Source organism: Panthera uncia, chromosome E1 (assembly GCF_023721935.1).
Source record: "Panthera uncia isolate 11264 chromosome E1, Puncia_PCG_1.0, whole genome shotgun sequence".
Lineage (NCBI taxonomy): Eukaryota > Metazoa > Chordata > Mammalia > Carnivora > Felidae > Panthera > Panthera uncia.
The window spans coordinates 20,669,364-20,690,487 of record NC_064814.1 but is presented as its reverse complement, the minus strand read 5'-3'; the positions used below and the strand labels follow the sequence as shown (position 1 = coordinate 20,690,487).

Sequence of the window (21,124 nt, the reverse complement as noted above, 5' to 3'; positions counted from 1 at the left end):
TATGCCTTTTATTCGTGCCATTAGTATAATTTCATTTTAAAATTTCATCATCTTATCATTTTGAAATACTGTATTTCTTATGCATTCAGCAAATTGCCTTTGAAATTATTTGGCAAAATTATCCTTGTAAATAAACAAGTTCTTAAAATTAAATGAGATTTCTTCTTTGAACAAAAAGTAGCATATAGCATATGGAACCCCTGAAAACCAAGGTAATATGTGCCCTTGCCTTGTGCAGGTCACAGTCAAAAATTGGCTGATTCTAGTGTCAAAATAATTGGAGGGGCACCTGGGTGGCTCAGTCGGTTAAGCATCCGACTTCAGCTCCGGTCATGATCTCATGGTTCCTGGGTTTGAGCCCCGTGTGGGGCTCTGTGCTGATAGCTTGGAGTCTGCTTCGATTCTGGGTCTCCCTCTCTCTCTGCTCCTTTCCTGCTCATACTGTCTCTCTCTCTCTCTCAAAAATAAACAAACATTTAAAGAAAAGAGTAATTAGAAAAATTTACTGTCATTTCAAGCCTGCAAAATGGACCTTAAACTCCCAGATCTGCTCTCCTGATGTCTGCACTCATGACAGTGGTTTTAAAAATTCCTTTCTGCAGAACTCTTCAAAGCCCCAGCTAAACTGGGGCTAGGCTCTTCTCCATTTTCTCATCATCTTTTCTCCTTTGGAATTTCTTATTTTCTCCTTTACCCATTGTTTATCGAGTCAATTTGTTTTTAGCCTGCCAGGCCCAGGAGCCTCGTAGATAAAGTCGGAACTCCGTCTTGTGAATCCAGGGAGACATCGTTGTTAATGCTCTGAAGTTAATTATCCCCTGTCACAACTCTGCCATATTACCTATTTGTCCTCAATTTTTGTGTTTTTTCTACATTTAAAATAATTTTGGGGGTGCCTGGGTGGTTCAGTTGGTTAAGCATCTGACTCTTCGGCTCAGGTCAGGATCTCAAGGTTCGTGGGCTCGAGGCCTTCCTAGGGCTCTGTGCTGACAGTGTGGAGCCTGCTTGAGATTCTCTCTCTCCCTCTCTCTCTCTGCCCCTCTCCTGTTCATGCTCTCTCTCTCTCTCTGTCTCTGAAAATAAATAAACTTAAAAAAATACTTTTTTCTCTGATATTTCCATCTAGAATTTAATTTGTATTTTAATAGGTAAATATCTACTTTTTTCTTATTAAGTTCTCTATGCATTCATAATTAGCTTACTTTTTCTTTTCAGGTACTCCCCTAGCCTCCATCTTCCACTACGGGAAGGCACAATAAGTAGGATTTATGTCCAGGAAAATGGAATTCAATTTTTTCCCTTTCCTATGTATTAACATAACCAGAAATTTTTAGCAGTCAGTATTTAGTTCAGCATTTGGAACAGGCCTCACATCTTAGAGAATGCCAGAACAGTGGTCGGGAGAGGTTCTATGACTGGTCCAAGAACAGAGTTAGCAGGACTTGGATTAAAACTTTGAAATTGACTGAACACCCCCCTTTGATTTTTTGGTTTTGCTTGGTGTTTGGTTTTGTTTTACCAAAATTCAATATTCATTATGTTTATTGTTTACTTCCTGTCTTTTGTGTCTAGAATGTAAGTCCTCTGAGGAAAAAAAAATGTTTGCTTTTCATTACACTGGTATCTCCAAGCGTCTAGAGTAGTCTTTGTCACATAGTAGGTACTCAATAAATTTCTGGTGAAATAAATAAATGCATATGTTTGTCTTCCTATTTTAACTTTCTTCAGGATAAACAATGTGTTTTTCCTTCTAGAGACCAGCTCATGCATAAGAAGTTCTCAATAAACATAAGATGAAGGAATACGGGAATGTCCTCTTTTTTTTTCCTTCAGCTTCCAATGAAAAACCTATTTCCTCTTTTCCTTCTTCTCCTTCTCCCCACCCCCCCCATCCGCTTCTCCTCAGCCTCTTCCTCTACCTCCTCCTTCTCTTCCTCCTTTTTTTGCCCCATAAATTTGATTCAATCTCACTTCCCTTTATTTGGGTACTCTATGTTTCCTTTACTACAAATTTCTATCAACATCTTTCAAACCCACACTTTGAGAGGAGGTTATATTTAAATGTTTTTACACTTATACTTCTTTTCCTATGCCCGAATATCCCATGAAATCGAAACGAATGAGATATCAGGTTTCATCTGTGTACCTGTTTAGCACATAACTGCTTATTAAAATTTATGTGGGTCAGCAGTCTTTCACAGTTAGCGCTGGAAACGCTTCTGTAAATTAGTAAGTAAATGTAGCGTAGGAAGCGTGATAGGAGAGGATAACACAAGGTTCTCTGATGGGGTAAGTTCTAAGGTTGGTGGGTCACGAAAAGGTTGGAGGAAAGAATTTCAGTTGCGCTTCAAGGATAAGAAAGTTTACCTGGTGGACAAGAGCGCACAAAATTTTGTGGAGCCTAAAGGAATAGTATGTGTGCCCGGCAATGGGAGACAGCCGTAGTGGAGGGGAATTTAAAAATCGTTAGGTAGAGCCAGTGCATAGATTGGCTGTGAGATGTGGTTTTAGGGTAGGGATTAATAGCCAGCTAACAAGAAATTGGAAGGGGAGATTTTCTCCAAATACACATGTCTGTGCACAGCTATACACAGGGCGATATGACACGTAAAGATCCCGAAGATGCTGAGGGTAACCTCCGAGGAAGTCCCTCTGTAGGTGTCTGTTCCTGCCACCTCGAGAGGTCCTGTGCAGAATTTGGGATTTGGTTCTCCAGAGCAGTTCCGGTATTGGTGGTCATGCCTGACCATGTTTTCTCTTGTTTTTGTTGAAATGAGAAATCATGCGAAACTTATTTTTGTCCCTTAATTCTTCCTTTGGAAGTTGTCTTCCGCGTGGTGAGATTATAGCCTTTAAATATCCATATTTTTGCAGTGAAAATAGGTTTTTCTCTTTTGCAGTGGCGATCATAGCAAGATAGAAGGTTTGTAACTGTCCTTAATGAATGCAATATATTTACTTAAAAAATATTATTTTCCCAGGAAATCCAAGAGCCTTAGAACCTCTGGTGCAGGCAATAGATTGATCTAATTTCTATAGGACCTTTCACTGATAAGATTTGTGTTTTAGGAAGATCACTCTGGAAGCTGTGTGGAGAATGGGCTCAAAGCAGGTGGACATCGTAATAATCTGTGTTAGAGAGAGAAGGGGACCAAAAGGGAGACCAGTGTAATATAGAGGGGAGGACAGATTCAGGAGATGCTTAGGAGAGAGAAACAATCTGATGTGGTAGTTAATCCTGTATGAGCTGGAGGAAGTGAGAAAGGGAGGAGATCAGGGTGGCTCTTGTTTCTGGTCTTGGCTACTGGGGGAGTGGAGAGAATGCCACTTAATTAGGACAGCAAAGCAGGAGTACCCAAAATTCATGCAACTACGGACGTATTCCTTTTAAATGCCATGATTTCTATGAATAACATGAACTTATTTCTCAGTTTTGGTTCCCCGCATCTTAAAAATGTTTCCTTTGCTTTTCCACAGTATAATTTCCCTTTCTGGCTACTTCTGCTCTAGATGTTTCCACATATTTTCACTCTTGAGCATTTCTGCTTTCCCACATTATATCTCTAGAACCACAGCATGTGATTCTTTTCATTTCTCTTTTTGAGGACGTTCAAGTTTCTAGAGGTACCTTCCCCATGTATTTTTCTGTATGTCTCCAACATTGTCTGTTTTCACACTTCTAGAAGTTGTGTCTTGTATCTCCTCCCCGCTAGCTTTTCTTTCCAGTGGTAGGTGCTCAAGTTTATCCCCTTACATTTGCCTCTAGTAATAGCTTGTCGTGTAACATGATGTGAAGATTCTCTGCTGTTTAAATTATCCTGTAGTCTCTGAGAAATCAATTACATTTCCTCCTTCTATCACGAATAAGTTCCCATCTTGTGGCGACATCATTAAAATGCCATCTCATTTTATTTACTTTGAATCTTTAGATCCAGAGCTGAAATTCCTATTAATTATTGCTCTATTCTTCTTTCTTACCATTAAAATGTAAGTCCATTTGAATGTCCAACAATTTTTAGTCAATTATACATAAAATCCATTTTGCCTTGGAATGATATGAACCGCCTTGATGAAAATCCTTGTGTAATTTCATGAGGCCATTAAAAACTTTAAGGATTCTCTTTCTGGTTGCAAAAAGATTTTTTTCTATAAAATCAAATAAATGAAACATGTTGCTTTGTATTTCTTTCATTTTCCTCATAGGTTTTTAATATTTCCCATCTTTCCACTTCTTATCCCTTAATTTTAATTTTCTTCCTCTTTACCATTTTCCTATATGCCAGCAAATATCCAGCCTTTTGTCTACCTCTCTGTTCTTAATAACTATTTTTTCTGTTTTGTTTTATTCTTCAGGCTTTGAAAAGATTGGCTTTGGATTTATAGTGACTAATATACTCATTATTTTCAATGTTCATTTTTCTATGTTATAAAAATACTTCTTCATATACTATGGCAGGAATCAGTTTACACAACTTCTCTTTATAAACATCCAAGTGTCTGGAAATCCCGAGAATGAGGAAGTCCTTGATGTTTCATACGATTTCCAACAGCTACCACTTTATCTTCTTTGACAAGCTTTTTTATTTTGATGAACCAGAGCTGAGACTTCATCAAAAGCCAAGACACTGTCGTAACTTAAAATCCTTATAACACTTTAGGGGTGCCTGGGTGGCTCAGTTGGTTAAGCAGCCAACTTTGGCTCAGGTCATGATCTCACTGTTCATGGGTTCAAGCCCCGTGTTGGACTATGTGCTGACAGCCCAGAGCCTGGAGCCTGCTTCGGATTCTGTCTCCCTCTCTCTCTGCCCCTCCTCTGCTTGTGCTCTGTCTCTCTCTGCCTCTCAAAAATGAATAAATGTTTTAAAAAAAAATTTTTTTTTAAGCCCGGAAAAAATAAATCATTAATGTATAGAAAAAACTGGCATCAGGCTTCACTAGGACAAATGTCTTTCTTTACTGATGTAGATGATTGATTCAGTGTATAACAATATGTGCCTTGATTGATCAGATGAAGGTGGCCACCCGTGTTCACCACTGTTTTTCCTAAAGTCTTCATTTTGGTCCCAACATCGAAACACTCATCATGAAGTCTTTGAGGACGAAATCAATCCCGAGCATTACCCTGATGACTCTTTTGAACCGGTGCCTCTGGAGTTCCATGGAAAAGAAGCCATAAGGTAACTAACCAATTATGTACACTTATAGGTAAAATTGTAATGAACTAAGGTAGAAGGGACCAACCACAGGTCAAATGTTAAAGATGATGTGCTTTTGAAAGTTCCATTCTTTCAGGTATTTCTGCCATCATTCTAAATTTCTTTCATTCATCATTTTAAAAGGAAGTACTGGGGCTCCTGGGTGGCTCAGTTGGCTGAGCGTCTGACTCTTGATTTTAGCTCAGGTCATGATCTCACTGTGGTGAGATCGAGCCCCGTGTCGGGTTCTGCACTGGGCGTGGGGCCTGCTTGGGATTTCTCCCTCCCTTTCTCTCTGCCCCTCTCCTGTTCTCTCTCTCTCTCCTTCTCTCTCTCTCTCTCTCTCTCATTCTCTTTCTCTAAATAAATAAATAGTTAAATAAAAATAGAATTTTGCTGCTGATAGTGTCAGCAGCAAAATTCAGCAGCCCTAGTTATTTTCTTATTTGATGCAGAGGGAAACATTAGTAAAGGTTTTCAGGGAAACCCAGGAAGATGCATAGACAATGACTTCCTGATTCCTAATTTCATCATGTTTTAGTGCCTGCTTTTCTAGGTGTTTGCTTCTTCTACTAAAAGAGGTTACTGAGAAATCCTCCTAAAAGACATTCCATTCTTGTGAGGTTATTTTTTTAAAAGTGTTTTCTGAGAAGAAAATGGAGCATAATGATTACAATGTGGTCCGTGGATTTAAACCACCCAATTTGAATCCTGGCTTTGCTGCTTGCTAACTGTGTGATCCCAGCTAAATGACTTAACTGCTCTGTGCCTCAGTTTCTGTATCTTAAAAATGGGCATAACACTGGTAGAAAGTTTGCTCTGAAGAGTAAATGAGCTACCATGTGTAAAGATTTTAGAATAGAGCCTGGCCCAAAATAGGCATTCAATGACTGTTTGCAATTAGGAATATCCAAAAGAAATTCAGTCAGATATGCTTACATCAGTTCACTTATTCTGAAACAGTTAGGTCAACGGTGACTGGCAAATATATCTTGGAGAAAGGGACATGAGCAGGGAGACGACAGAGAAAGGAGAAAACTAAACCTGACATGGAAACATCAGGAAGAAAACCCTCTACTTCCTGGAGCTGGAACTTCTCAAATTCTGCCGTTGCTAGTCATCTTTTCAGCCCGTGCACCTGTGTGAAAACGTATATAGCCATTTCAGGTTATCATGTTCCTTACCATGAGCTTCCAGTAGCTGTGTTGACACGAGAAATTTTACCTGGATTAACAAGTTAAATTAGGGCTGAGTTCCATCAGTCAGGCCAGAAGCTCATCTTTCAGCAACGTGGTTCAGTAAATGCTCAGAATCCTAACCCTGACTTATATTCATCCAGGGGGCAACGAAGATGGGTATGGCTGTGTGGTCCATTCACTTCTCCTAAGTGGATGCCGCCAGCAATTCTGTCCCATGGTCTGAGATCCAGTTTGGCATTAATACTCTGACATGAACTGAACTCCGGGGGACATACAAGAGCTCTAGCCTGTCTAAACCTGCACTCTCCTGTCGTCTACCTTGACAGCTCCTCCTTCTATACTTGGTAGCCCAACGTGCCTCAAACCAGCCCCTCTGATCGTCCGGGGTCAGACTATTGCTGCTGGCAAATTAGTTACTTCATTCATTTGCTCACCATCCGTTAAGCCCTCTGCCAGATCTAGGATTCAAAGAGTAATGACAGCCATCAACCTCAGGACAGGCACAGCCCAGGGGAAAGCAGGCAGTTATATAGATAATTAGTAAAAAGATTGGTAGAGATGACTGCAGAGAATAACCCATCAGAGAGAAGGATCATTCAGCCCAGCCTAAGGGTGGTGGGAAAGGTCAGAAGGAGATGACTATTGAGGTGAGCCTTACGGAAGGAAAAGGTCTTGGTCACAGAAATTGTGGTGGGGCATGTGAAGGTTCTTCCAACCAGGGAGTATGATGTGAGCAACATAGCACAGCAAGAAACAATGTGTGTGTGTGTGTGTGTGTGTGTGTGTATGTGTGTGTGTGAAGAATGACAAGAAAATGACATTTCAGAGCTCAAAGCACAAGGCTAGAAGAAGGAGGAGTAAATCGTGAGCGGTATGGGCCAAATCAGATCACATAGGGTTTTGTCTGCCAAATTAAGAAGGACAGGCTGTCCTGTGTAGTGTGGGAAATCACCAAGTAATTTTAGGGAGGCAAATTGGACAACCAGACCTTTGTTCGACAGCTTTATGGATTGGATTTGAAGGCAACACAGCTGGAGAAATGGAAACAGGTCAGAGGTTGTCAGTCTGGGGTTGGTCAGGAAAAGGAGTTGCTGGAAATACCGTGTAAGTAAAGGGATTTGGTATGGGGATGAAGAATTCATAAAAGTACTAAAGATAGAAGAGGAAGATGCAGGAGAGTTGTAGTCAGAAAGTCAGGGGCATAGCCGCTGAGGACCTTATCCTGATATGTGGAAATGGGTGGGTTTCGACAAGTTTGCTGGTAAACCACTGTGAATGGGGGGATTCTCTGGACAAATGCCCACCAGTTTTCTTAACCTGCGGCAGCAAAACATGGTTTGTCAAGAAGTCTGAGCAGCTGCTACAAATCTGGAGTCTGCCCATGTGTCTGCCCCCATGACCTTCAGGGAACAATGGCCTGTCTTCACTTGCCCAAGGTCTCTTAAGTCCAATACAGAGAAGGATTTCTGAGAAATGTAGTCCCTGGTGTGCCCTCTGCATTGGAGACAAAGGTCTAGGCTGAGGCGAATGGATAACTGACCATCAAGTTCGGAGGTCGAGGTGAGAGACGGCAAAAATCTGGACTGGAAGGTCACGGACAAGTGACAAAGGGATAAATTCAAATAAAGTCATAATGTTACATTCATAAATCCATAAGGTTAAATTATAATAATTGTGTGGGCCATAGGTGGAGGTAAGAAAGAGGTAAAGAAAGAATCGTGGACGTTCCTTAGGCATTTAGTTCGTATTCCTGGGTGGATGCTGAAAACACCAAAGGACATAGAGAACTGAAGTCGGGGTGGTTTAGAGGGAAAAAATAATATACACTGTGTGGTTTTGAGGTGAGGAGATACAGCAAAAAACTGTACCTTTGAGGGGCGCCTGGGTGGCTCAGTCGGTTAAGCGGCTGACTTCAGCTCAGGTCATGATCTCGTGGTTCATGAGTTCGAGCCCCGCGTCAGGCTCTGTGCTGACTGCTCAGAGCCTGGAGCCTGTTTCAGATTCTGTGCCTCCCTCTCTCTCTGCCCATCCCGTGTTCATGCTCTGTCTCTCTCTGTCTCAAAAATAAATAAGTGTTAAAAAAATTTTTTAAATAAAAAAAAAGCTGTACCTTTGAGACTTTGAAGACAGGCATAACGACACAAATCTTGGAATCATTAGAATCTAAGTAAGAGTTGAAGCAGTGAGAGTGGGTAATATTGTATAGCAGAGATTTGAGAATAAGAAAAATAGTGGAATAGTGTGGAATCCAGTTTAAGGAATCCATAAAGTATGCTGAGCAGAAAAGTAAGAGAATGATATGAAAATCAAGAAGGTAGAAGCCAAAGAAATAAAGCCTTGAAAGAAGAAAAGAGCAAGTAGATATTTAATACAGCATCTATTTTTTTTTAACGTTTATTTTATTTTTGAGAGAGAGCATGTGAGAGCAGGGTAGGGGCAGAGAGAGGGAGACAGAGGATCCGATCCAAAGCAGGCTCCATGCTGTAGCTCAGAGCCCCACGCGGGGCTCGAACTCATGAACCGTGAGATCATGACCTGAGCCAAAGTCAGATGTTTAATGGACTGAGCCACCCAGGTGCTCCATTAATACGGCATGCATTCAACAATGACTGGAAAATGTCCATTGGATTGAGTAGAATGTCACTGGTGTCTTTGCTGAGGATAGTTTCAATGGAGTTGTAGGGTCAGAAGCTATGTTGCTTTAGGTTGGGAGTAAATGTGAGATACAGAAATGGAAATAGAGAGTAGAGACTATATTTTGATAAATGTGCCCGTGAAGGAGATGAACAGTTAACTAATAGCTGGAGAGGGGTGCAGGACTGAGGGAAAGTCTCTCCCCCCTCCTCCCTTCTTATTCCTCTTCTTTCCTTCCTTTCTAACAATAGTGGCTTTTTCTTCATTTGCAAACTGAGGACAACACCTGGAGTACATGAAATGCCCAGTTTGATAAGGGTATGAGCAGGTCCGGGCAAAGCTTTTGGGGGGCGGTATGAGCTTTTACCACTGCCCTCCTTAGATCCCATTACGCAGGCAACACCCTACCTTGTGAGGTTCAGGTGCAATTGCAAACTGTATTATTGGCAGTTAACATAATCTATGTTATCCAAAAATGTACTTACCTCAAAGTTGCTTAATCTTCTTTCAGAATCAGAAATATTAGAAAAGAATACGATGGAAAGCCTGAAAAAGTAGCATTGCAAGGTAAAGAGAAAAACTTCATTGTTTTGATGACGTTTTTTTTTAATTTTTTTTTTTTTACATTTATTTATTTTTGAGAAACAGAGTGAGACAAAGCGTGAGCGGGGCAGGGGCAGAGAGAGAAAGAGACACAGAATCTGAAGCAGGCTCCAGGCTCTGAGCAAGCGGTCAGCACAGAGCCTGATGCGGGGCTCGAACCTGTAGACTGTGAGATCATGACCTGAGCCGAAGTCGGACGCTCAACCGACTGAGCCACCCAGGCGCCCGATGATGTTTTTAATGAAAATAATTTTTTTTTTTTGCTTCCTGAAAATACAAATAGTCATAGTGCAAAATCAGAGGATGAATATAGATAAAAAGAAAAATTTTTAAAAACCACATTTCTGCTATGAGGGATAGTCCTCGATAATATATTTACATATAGTATTTAAAAAAACAAGACTGTACTAATTATGCTGGGTTTTTTTCATTTTATTTAAATTCAAGTTAGTTAACATATAGTGTAATAATGATGTCAGGAGTAGAATTTAGTGGCTCATCAGTTACATATAACACCCTGTGCTCATCCCAACAGGTGCCCTCCTTAATGCCCATCACCCATTTAGCCCATATCCCCAGCCCCCTCCCCTCCAGCAACCCTCAGTTTGTTCTCTGTATTTAAGAGTCTCTTACGGTTTGTCTCCCTCTGTTTTTACATTATTTTTCCTGCCCTTCCCCATGTTCATCTGTTTTGTTTCTTAAATTCCACATATGAGTGAAATCATATGATATTTATCTTTCTCTGATTGACTTATTTTGCTTAGCATAATACCCTCCAGTTCCATCCACATAGTTGCAAATGGCAAGATTTCATTCTTTTTGACTGCCGAGTAATACTCCATTGTGTGTGTGTGTGTGTGTGTGTGTGTGTGTGTGTGTGTGTGTGTATATATATATATATATATATATACACCACATCTTTATCCATTCATCCATCGATGGACATTTGGGCTCTTTCCATAATTTGGCTATTGTCGATGGTGCTGCTCTAAACATTGGGGTGCATGTGCCCCTTTGAATCAACCTTCTTGCATCCTTTGGATAAATACCTAGTAGTACAATTGCTGGGTCGTAGGGTAGTTCTCTTGTTAACTTTTTGAGGAACCTCCACACTGTTCTCGAGCGGCTGTGCCCGTTTTCGTTCCCACCACTTAGGCAAGTTTATAATCTGTGACTTAGATTTGTCAAACGGAGCTTGAAGTATCACCAGCATTGTTTTTACTTTCAGAGAACTTTCCATCATCTGTTTTGGGCAGCGGTTTGCCTGGTTTTTATATTCTCTGACAATAGAATTCCATCTGTTGTCAATCTTTAGAGAATGTCTAAAAGTTCTAGGATGCTAATGGACCTCTATTGTTTCTCCATGGAGTCAGATAATTTTTCAAATATTAAAGAAAAACACGATCAAGTCCTAAGCACTCATATAAAAAAAAAAATGCCTGTGACATGTCCTGGGTCCCAGCAGACCCCCTCTAGAGGCCACGTCCATACTTTTGTCATACGGAACAGAACAGTGACCAGTGCCTGAGGAAACTTTATGATCCTCTCCTCAACTGGTCCACCCTCCCTCTAAATATCGAATAAATACCCCTTCCCTCTATATCTGGCCCTTCTGTCTCCGCTCTGGGAGCCTCTGTGGAATGTTCTTCCACACCGCTTTCCTTTACCCAGGAAGCAAATACTCTCTTTACTCTGCTTTATTCCTGGTAGCAAAGGCTATTCTTTAACATCAAATTGATATATTCATTGACACTCAAAGGATTTGGGCAGGGAGAAAGGCAGACATTTATTTCTCAGTCTTGATCCAATTTCTCCAGAGAAATTAAGGTTTTTTTTCTTCATAGACACAACTAAATACGTCATCTTACAGGGGACATCTCCGAATACCAGTGAAATGAAGTGCTAAGATATATTTGACTCTTGTGACTTTTTTAAGGTCCATTCCATCTGAATATGGTCCAAAGGCTACTTTTCACCTTTTATCCTAAAACAGGCATATTTCTTGACATATATGAAGGACAAGTGACCGCAATCCTTGGACATAACGGTGCTGGTAAATCGACACTGCTGAACATTCTTAGTGGGTTGTCTGTTCCTACGAAAGGTAAGGAAATAGTTTCACAAGCGGCTGATTAAGCAGGCTGTTTACACAGTTGCGTAATTTAGAATAGGAAATATTTATTTCATATTTATATAAATTCATGAGAAAGCTTGTATCTCCGCTTTGCTATTGTTTGCCGTTCCCTGTATTCTTGGCATTGCCATAGACCCTGATATTTGTGTTGAGAATAATCTGAATTTCTGAAATTAAATAATCTGAAATTAAATGTATTAATTATACAATTATAAAATGTGAGGTTTCTTCAACTAGTATCCCATATTATCACTCTTCACAGAGTTACTATCCTGGTGGTGAATAAAATTTCTAGGGGTGCCTGGGTGGCTCAGTTAAGCGTTTGACTTCGGCTCAGGTCGTGATCTCACGGTTCATGAGTTCGAGCCCCACATCGGGCTCTGTGCTGACATCTCAGAGCCTGGAGCCTGCTTTGGATTCTGTGTCTTCCTCTCTCTCTGCCCCGCCCCCACTCACTCTCTGTCTCTGTCTCTCTCTCTCTCTGTCTCTCAAAATAAACATTAAAATAAAATGAAATAAAATAAAATTTCTATTTTAGGATCAGCCACTATTTATAATACCCAACTCTCTGAAATAACGAACATGGAAGAAACTAGAATGAACATTGGATTTTGTCCACAATTCAATATTCAATTTGACTTTCTGACTGTGAGAGAAAACCTCAGGCTATTTGCTAAAATAAAAGGGATTCAGTCCAAGGAAGTGGAACAAGAGGTAGGTGAACATATTCAAATTGGTGGCTTTGAAAATACTTTACTTTGCTCTTGACCATATTTTTAGAATTTTTTTATGTTTATTTATTTTTGAGAGAGACAGAGATAGCACGAGTGGGGTTGGAACAGAGAGAGAGGGAGACACAGAATCCGAAGCAAGCTCCAGGCTCTGAGCCATCAGCACAGAGCCCGACGCGGGGCTCGAACCCACAAACTGTGATATCATGACCTGAGCTGAAGTCGGTCGCTCAACTGGCTGAGCCACGCAGGCGTCCCTCGTGACCATATTTTTTTTAACTATTACTTTATTTTTTCATAAATAAAGTTGATGAAGTTCTTAGAATAGATTTCTCCTGATTATTAGAAAAACTGATTGAAGTAAAATATTTTGTATTATGTAGATGGGTTTTTTTTGATAGGTGAAAAGAGTCATAATGGAATTGGACATACAAAACACTCAAGACGTTATTGCTAAAAAATTGACTGGTGGACAAAAGAGAAAACTGACACTTGGGATTGCCCTTTTAGGAGATCCTCAGGTAAGAGGGGAAAAAAATTTTTTTGAAATTAATTTGTACTGAAGGATATCAAGCTATCATTAAAGTCTAAACTCTGCCAAATATGAGAGGAAATTTGTGATAGGGGGCCATACAAGCCTCTGGGGAATCCCGTGGAAGGCTGTATTTGAATCTAGGAATTATATGGGTTTCCATGCAACTTACTGAAGGTCCTCACTTGGAACTGAAAGATACTTTCATACTCTTCCTCGTCTGTAGGTTTTGCTGCTGGATGAGCCAACTACTGGACTGGATCCTTTTTCAAAGCACCAAGTTTGGAACCTCCTCAAGGAGCGGAAAACAAACCGTGTGATCCTTTTTAGTACCCAGATTATGGATGAGGCTGACATCTTGGCTGGTAATTCTTGGCTTCTTTCTTCTAACTAGTTATTTAAGGACTTAACATGAGAGATATTGTCTATAGTCTTTTTTTTTTTAAAAGAGAATCTTGCTTAAAGTCCATTTGAGTAACGACATTCTTTTTTTTTTTTTTAATTTTTTTTTTCCAACGTTTTTTATTTATTTTGGGGACAGAGAGAGACAGAGCATGAACGGGGGAGGGGCAGAGAGAGAGGGAGACACAGAATCGGAAACAGGCTCCAGGCTCCGAGCCATCAGCCCAGAGCCTGACGCGGGGCTCGAACTCACGGACCGCGAGATCGTGACCTGGCTGAAGTCGGACGCTTAACCGACTGCGCCACCCAGGCGCCCCGAGTAACGACATTCTAAAGATGCACTTTGCTTCAGAGGGATGCTGAGCTCCCCCATGAGTTCTTAGCATATGTGTCGCTGAAGCAAGCACTCCCCCTGAGTTCTTAGACCTGTGTTTGATGTATCTTCTTGTCTGTAACTTTTTTCACTGTCTACATTAATCACAAGTACATTTAAGATTTTTTGAAACTCCAATATTAACTTTCATATAGTTTTTTGTTATTGAGTAGAAAAAACTTTTCTCTGGGAAATCTTTTTAAATTTACAAGCCTTCGTTGCCTTCTTAAGAGGATCTTTGTTTCACTAATCGAGGGTACAAAGATGCAATATTGGAGAATGTTCTGCCTAAGACATAGTGGCAGGTGGAGGACTAGTTTCAGTGAGTCAGAAAAAGGTATGGAAGAATCTGGAACAAATTAAGTCAGAAACGGACACCGTGAAAAGAAGAGAAAGTTTACTGTCTGATGTGCAGTACGATCCTATACTAAGTTTCCTTAAAATATACTTGACTTCCGTGTCCACTACTTCCTGCCTCAATAAAGTTATGAAACAAGCCATCCCCAAACATAGTGTCTTGAGTCAATAAGCATTTATTTAGTGCATAAGTTGGAGAGTTGGCAATTTAGGGTGGGCTCACTTAGAGAGATTTTCCCATCTTTGGGTTCACTTATGTCTGGTAGTTGAATGGCCATTGGCAAGGCCCGTTGGATAACCTAAGGTGACTTAGGTGACAGCCCCACTCTAGATGTATTTCATCTTCCAGCAGACTACCCCAGGCATTCTCATGGCAGGAACTAAGGCTCTAGAGACCAAGTCCCAATGCATAAGCCCATTTCAAGCCTCTATTGGCCAAAGTAGGCAACATGGCATTGACCAAAGAAAATCGCATGGTGGAGGCAGATATCAAGGGGTAGAGCAGATCTCCTTGATCATAGTGAGAGAACACTGCAAAGTTACATAGTAAAGTATGTGCACGAAGGGAGAGTTGAAGATTGGGCCTCCTTGTAATGTTTTATGCCATTGGATAACCCGTGAGGGACGCAGTGAATTTCTGAGTCCTGCTTCAAAGTAGGCATGGGGATGAGAAATGGTGCTGTACCCAGAAGCTCAGTCATATGAGACTACATTCATACTGAAAAACCCATTCAGTGTGTTGGTCTCCAGAGCAGAGAATATACCCATATAAGGAATTCACATAATTTATTCTTTCTTTCTTTCTACTCAGATAGGAAAGTGTTTCTGTCTAATGGGAAGTTGAAATGTGCAGGGTCATCTTTGTTTCTGAAGCAAAAATGGGGTATTGGATATCATTTAAGGTAATGTATTCTGGGAGTAACTTTAAAAAAATTTTTTTAATGTTTATTTATCTTTGAGTGACAAAGAGACAGAGTGCAAGCAGGGGAAGGGCAGAGAGAGAGGGAGACATAGAATCCAAAGCAGGCTCTAGGCTCTGAGCTGTCAGTACAGAGCCTGACGCGGGGCTCCAACTCATGAACCGTGAGATCATGATCTGAGTCAAAGTCGGACACTTAACTGACTGAGTCACCCAGTCGCCCATGGGAGTAGCTCTTTAATATGACTGTCGATACAAGGGGTGGCATTTCATGTAATCCTCTAAAGGTATAAGAAAACCAACCTAATATTTGGTGGAAATTGGTTTACAATAAACAGTACAATGTATCTCCCTCATTGACATGTTCCTTGTTGGTTGTTTCTTGGTTTAAAACATGTAGATTTCCAAATGCTTATATATCTTTCAATAAAACATTTCTTGGCTAATATATAAAAATTTATAATTATGTTTTCAAAAAGCAAGTAATTTAAAAAAAAATTTAGTTTATTTTTTTTTGAGAGAGAGAGAGAGAGTGGGAGAGACATAATGTGGGAGGAGTGGGGGGCAGAGGAGGAGGTGTGGAGAGAGAATCCCATACAGGCTCTGCACTCTCAGTGCAAAGCTCTACGTGGGGCTCAAACTCACAAACCATGAGATCATTACCTGAGCAAAAATCAAGAATCGGATGCATAACCAACTGAGCCACCCAGGCGCCGCCCCCCCCCCCCAACCCCCCACCGCCCAGAAAAAGCAAGTGATTTTTAATGAAACAATTGGCCCCGAAGGTCTGAAATTGTGTTCCAAGTCATCTTTATGCGTCAGAATCAACTTTGATGTCAGAATATCACGTGGGATAATTTAGAAAGCACAGCATATCAACAAGCAAGTTATTAGCATGAATAGAAGCCATTTGCTACAAAAAAAAACAATTATTTATTAAAGACCCTATTAATTTTTTAATGATCCAGAAGTAATGTTTCATGTACTTTACATCCTATCATGATTTTATATATACATATCTCAATATATATTTTATTTATTTATATATAATATGTAAATACATATATATATGTATATATATGTATTTACATACCAGCCTGCTGTCTGTCTATCCATATCATATGTATACTGAAATTTCAACTTACTTTGGCTACATTTCAGGAAGTTGGCTGGGGGTTTGGAATTGACATGTAATATTTGTATTTTTTCCCATTTAAAATAATTCAAACGAGGCTACTATTTAGCACTTGGAGGTAGAATATCTGATTTCTGGGAACCTGATTCCTGAAGTTAGCAGGAGACGCCTGTAATATATTCAAATTATTTAATGGAAAACTGTCTTGTGATGAGCCATGGTGTTGGAGAAGAATTCAAAAGACTTCTGCTTCTTTTGTAACCTTAGTTTACACAGGAATGAAATGTGTAATCTGGAGAGAATCACATCCCTCATTAAGCGGCACGTCCCTGATGCCAAGTTAAGAGCAGAAAGTGAAGAAAAACTTGTGTATCTTTTGCCCTTGGAAAGAACAAACAAGTTTCCAGGTAACTTACTATATGGTCGCAGAGACTACAGCTAAGTGTCCATGCATTCTGTCTTCTGTCAGTTGGATTTGAAAGCTTATACCCATGAAAATATTTATTCCTAAGAGCTCTGCCTCCTGTTTTCAACATAATGAAGTGTGTTACCAGATACATGGTTTTCATGTGAGATCAACTAAAATTTCCATGAATGTATTTCACTGAAAAACCCAGATTTGCTCTCTTTGTCAGCATTCAATGAAGCTTTGAAATATCTCTTTTCTGAAAGAGCAAAAACTTTTAACTTCTGTTAGAGACACAGGTTAAATAAGACCTTATTATTTTTTTTATTTAAAAAAAATTTTTTTAACCTTTATTAATTTTTGGCAGACAAAAAGAGACAGTGTGAGTGGGGGAGAAGCAGAGAGAGAGAGAGGGAGACAGAATCTGAAGCAGGCTCCAGGCTCTGAGCTGTCAGCACAGAGCCCAGCTCGGGGCTTGAACTCACGAATCACAAGATCGTGACCTGAGCCAAAGTCAGATGCCTAACCGACGAGGCCACCCAGGAGCCGCTTGATGACTTTTTAAGTAGACATACATACTCACACATGGCCATGGTGATACAAGAAATGTTAAAGCTTCTGAAATAAAAAAGAGATTTAAAATAATAAAATTGATTTGAAGGACCAGAGAACATGGGGATGTTTTTATTGGATTATTGTGGCAGCTTTAATTTGAAAATGCTTTTAGATTTATCTATTCTGAGTGATCTTTGGGATTTCAGTGTATTTATCAGCAATTTTAATTGCATTAATTTATTACCTTCTTCTTTTTAGATCTTTACAGGGATCTTGAAAAGTGTTCTAATCAGGGCATAATGAATTATGATGTTTCCATGACAACTCTGAATGAAGTCTTCTTGAATCTAGAAGGCAAATCAACAATTGATGAGCCAGGTATAATAATGCATGTCTAGCAGAAAATTAAGAAAGAAAAAAAAACAGAAAATGACCATGTAGTGTCATATTTGTAGATCTTTATGTGGAATTCTGCCTAGAATGTCTATTAGGTATAAAATAGGATTGCCTGCTTTTAAAAGAATCATAGTTATTTTATTTTTATTTAAATTTTTGTAGTGTTTATTTATTTTTGAGACAGAGAGAGAGAGAGCACATTCGAGCAAGTGGGGGAGGAGCAGAGAGAGAAGGGGACAGAGGATCCAAAGCGGGCTCCACACTGACAGCAGAGAGCCCGATGCAGGGCTTAAACTCATGAACCACGCGATCATGACCTGAGCCAAAGTCAGACGCTTAACTGACTAAGCCACCCAGGCGCCCCTAAAAGTATTGTAATTATTTTACAATAATCTAACATTATCAGACCTGGTGCTGGGTAATTACTTTGTAACATTTGTCTCCCTCTTATGGCAGTAACACGTCCCTTTGCAATGCCCACTTGTCCTTTATCATCAATAGCTTCCTGCTAATGTCATGAGTCCTGGCTTTGTCTCTTACCTGCCATTCTCTATAAAAATGTACCCTTACTTAGCTCGTAAATTAATTCTCATTAATGTATTAACAACAGGTAACTCGATAAGATGATATGTTCCCTTAGTTCGGTTTGTAATAATAATCATTAGAGGCATTTCGGGGCTAACTATGTGCCAGCCATTGTGCTCAGCTGTTGGATTACGTTGTTCTTAATTCCCATCATAACTGTGTTATGCAGGGAGAACACTAAGATTTGGAGAAGTTGAGTGATTAGCCAAGACATAACAGCTGCCACGAGGCATATGTGGGATTTGAACAAGAGGTCTTTCATGGACTTTCTATTCCTTAAAACCAGTGTCTTGAAATAGTCACTGGGGTGTCAGTCATCAGTAATTCTGTGGAGGAGCTCCAAATGACAGAGCAGACCTTTTAAAAACTCAGTTACATACATTTATCCTCGTGTTTTCGCATAAAACTCGCTCTGCAAAAATCCCTTGGTAATACGCTGCTATTGGTTTGAAAGAATAAATGCTTCCCAAGAAGCCTAACCCAGTCTCAAAAGTTAATTTACTCACTCATTGTAATCCATTATATTTGTCTGAAGGACACATTTTCAATGTACGAGTTATGGATATCGGTAGCTTAACTTGTTAAAAGTACTGTTTCAAAATATTCTGGTGTCGTTTTCAAAGTTTCTAAAGAGAAAGTACAAATGGTGTAGCCCGTTATAATGGTTTACTACATGGCTACAGATGTTGGCATTTGGAAACAGGAGAAAGTCGATGAGACAAGGGATGCTGGAACTGAGTCTGAAATGCAAGAGGCTCCTTGCTCTCTTCCTGGATTGAGAAAGGCCATCAGTACCAGAACTCTCTGGAGACGACAGGTGTGTGCAATGGCAAGGCTCCGCTTCTTAAAGTCAAGGCACGAGAGGAAACTTCTTTTGTCCTTGTAAGTATCAGATGGCTTTCTTTTCATTGAGTCTACTTTATTTATTTATTGTGAGAGCGAGAGAGAGCAAACAGGGAAGGGACAGAGACCGAGGAAGAGAGAGAATCCCAAGTAGGCTCTATCTACACTGTTAGCACAGAGCCTGATGCGGGGCTCAAACTCACAAACCGTGAGATCATGACCTGAGCCGAAATCAAGAGTTGGACACTGAACCAACTGAGCCACCCAGGCTCCCCAGTATCAGCCTACTTTAAATCTCTCAATATGAGCCAATATGAGTCAATATGAGCCGAAAAGTTCAAACGTGAAGAAAACAAGTCTATTAATTTCTTCATGTGTTTAATAAATGTCTTTCCAGTGCCTATAGTACTATCCTACAGAAGTGAGTACAACCGAAAAGGCCTTTAGACTTATATCGTGTGGGGGAGAAAAATACTAATTAAATAATTACCCGATAAATATGTTAATCATTTATTATGTCACAAATCCTTATTGAGGCTTGTTATGTGCTAGGCATTGTTGTAGGTGCTATGGTGTTTACCTTCTGGCTGGGAGGAAAAGATAACAAATAACAAATATAGAAACTAAATAAATTATATGGTAGGTGACACAAAATAGAGTAAAGGGATGGGAAGGGCTGGTGGGAGTTAGGGGTTCGTTATAGTTCTAAATAAGGTGATCAGTGTTGGCCTCTTTGAAATGGTCACATTTGAGCCAAGACTGGAAAACGTGAAGGGATTAGTAAATAGGAGGGAGAGAACCCCAGTTTAGAGCAGAAAGCATCAATTGTATTTGGCAAAAAGGGAAGTCATGAAAGGTTTTAAGACGAGAAGATCTGAAAATAGATAACTCTTTCGAGGTGCTTGGCCATGGAGGGAAGTAGAAAGATACGTAATAGCTGAAGAGAGATTGAAGTCGGGAAGTTTCTTTTTTTTTTTCTTTGTTGTTGCCTCCCCCCCACCCCCCTTAATCAATGGGAGACATTAGAAAATGCTTCAGCCATGGTAAGAATATGCCAGTAGGATGAAAACAATGAAAGATGAGCTAACAAAGCAAGGTGTCAGGGTGGGTGGCAAAGGTCTGGGTTCAGAGCCGTATTGAGAAGAACTGAGCTTTGGTAGTGAGCAGAGATAACATCTAGTACAGCAGAAGGACAGACTGAGGGGATGGAAATGTTTTCTGTCCTTGGAGGGGAGGTGATAAGATCAGCGAGAGTTTGGACTTCATTTTTCCCCTGTGAAGGGAGAAGGTGGTAGAGCCTGAGGTCTGATGCGAAAGAAGTCGTTGCAAAGAGTGGAATCACCAACTTTAATTAGAGAAACAAAAGGACTACTTGAGAGATTTCCAACTGGTAGTTTGAGCTGGAAGAATGCATTCTAGGACCTGAAAACTGTGCATTAAATATGGCATCTAGTTTCATGAAAATTAAAGTATACACAAAACAACAGCTGATGCAAGTTAAAATGGTACTTGAAATTGTACACATTGCAAGTTTGAGGGCAGTGTGAAATAAGTCTTCTTTCCCTTTAAAACTATGTAGATAGGCTGTTAGAGGCTCCTGATATCCCATCCAATGTTTTCCCTGTTGTCCTGATCAACCAGCACACCCACCAGAGGAACCCACTTGGATTTCACCTTCTCTTTTGATGCTCTTATTATCCTTGGAAATCTCGCAGTGTGATATGATTTATGAAAAATTTTGAGCCCTCTTTCAGATTAATGCCATTGTCATTTTATGTAACTAACCGCCATATTTGTATGTTGAATTTCCAAAAGTTGGCATTTCTATGGCATGTTTTGTGACTTAAATAGTTGGAGGGAAGATGTTTTAGACTTGCATTTTAATTTTCTTTTACTTAGGTTACTGTTACTTGGTATTCCTTTAATCCCTACCATTTTTGTGAAGATAGTGGTTGCGTTATCTCATTCCACTCATTGTCGGGAGCTCTCATCCAGTATGTATTTTCTTTCTCTGGAACAACCCTCACAGACTCCTCTTACCAGTCTATTGGTCATCAACAATACAGGTGAGAAATAGGGATTAAATCTACTCTTGGTTTTTATCATCAAAGATCTTTTGAAACAC

General features: G+C 40.0%; 1 protein-coding gene across 1 annotated transcript in view; it reads left to right on the top strand.

Annotated features, from left to right (window-relative positions):
* ABCA10 (ATP binding cassette subfamily A member 10) overlaps window positions 1-21,124 on the top strand; it is a 70,642-nt gene that overhangs the window by 19,712 nt on the left and 29,806 nt on the right. Inside the window, exons 9-19 of the mRNA XM_049636418.1 lie at window positions 5,009-5,177; window positions 9,540-9,595; window positions 11,625-11,735; window positions 12,304-12,479; window positions 12,898-13,017; window positions 13,255-13,393; window positions 14,972-15,062; window positions 16,482-16,621; window positions 17,434-17,553; window positions 18,840-19,038; window positions 20,899-21,065. Of these exons, the coding sequence (XP_049492375.1) occupies window positions 5,009-5,177; window positions 9,540-9,595; window positions 11,625-11,735; window positions 12,304-12,479; window positions 12,898-13,017; window positions 13,255-13,393; window positions 14,972-15,062; window positions 16,482-16,621; window positions 17,434-17,553; window positions 18,840-19,038; window positions 20,899-21,065 (1,488 nt within the window). The remainder of the gene's footprint in view (window positions 1-5,008; window positions 5,178-9,539; window positions 9,596-11,624; window positions 11,736-12,303; window positions 12,480-12,897; window positions 13,018-13,254; window positions 13,394-14,971; window positions 15,063-16,481; window positions 16,622-17,433; window positions 17,554-18,839; window positions 19,039-20,898; window positions 21,066-21,124) is intronic.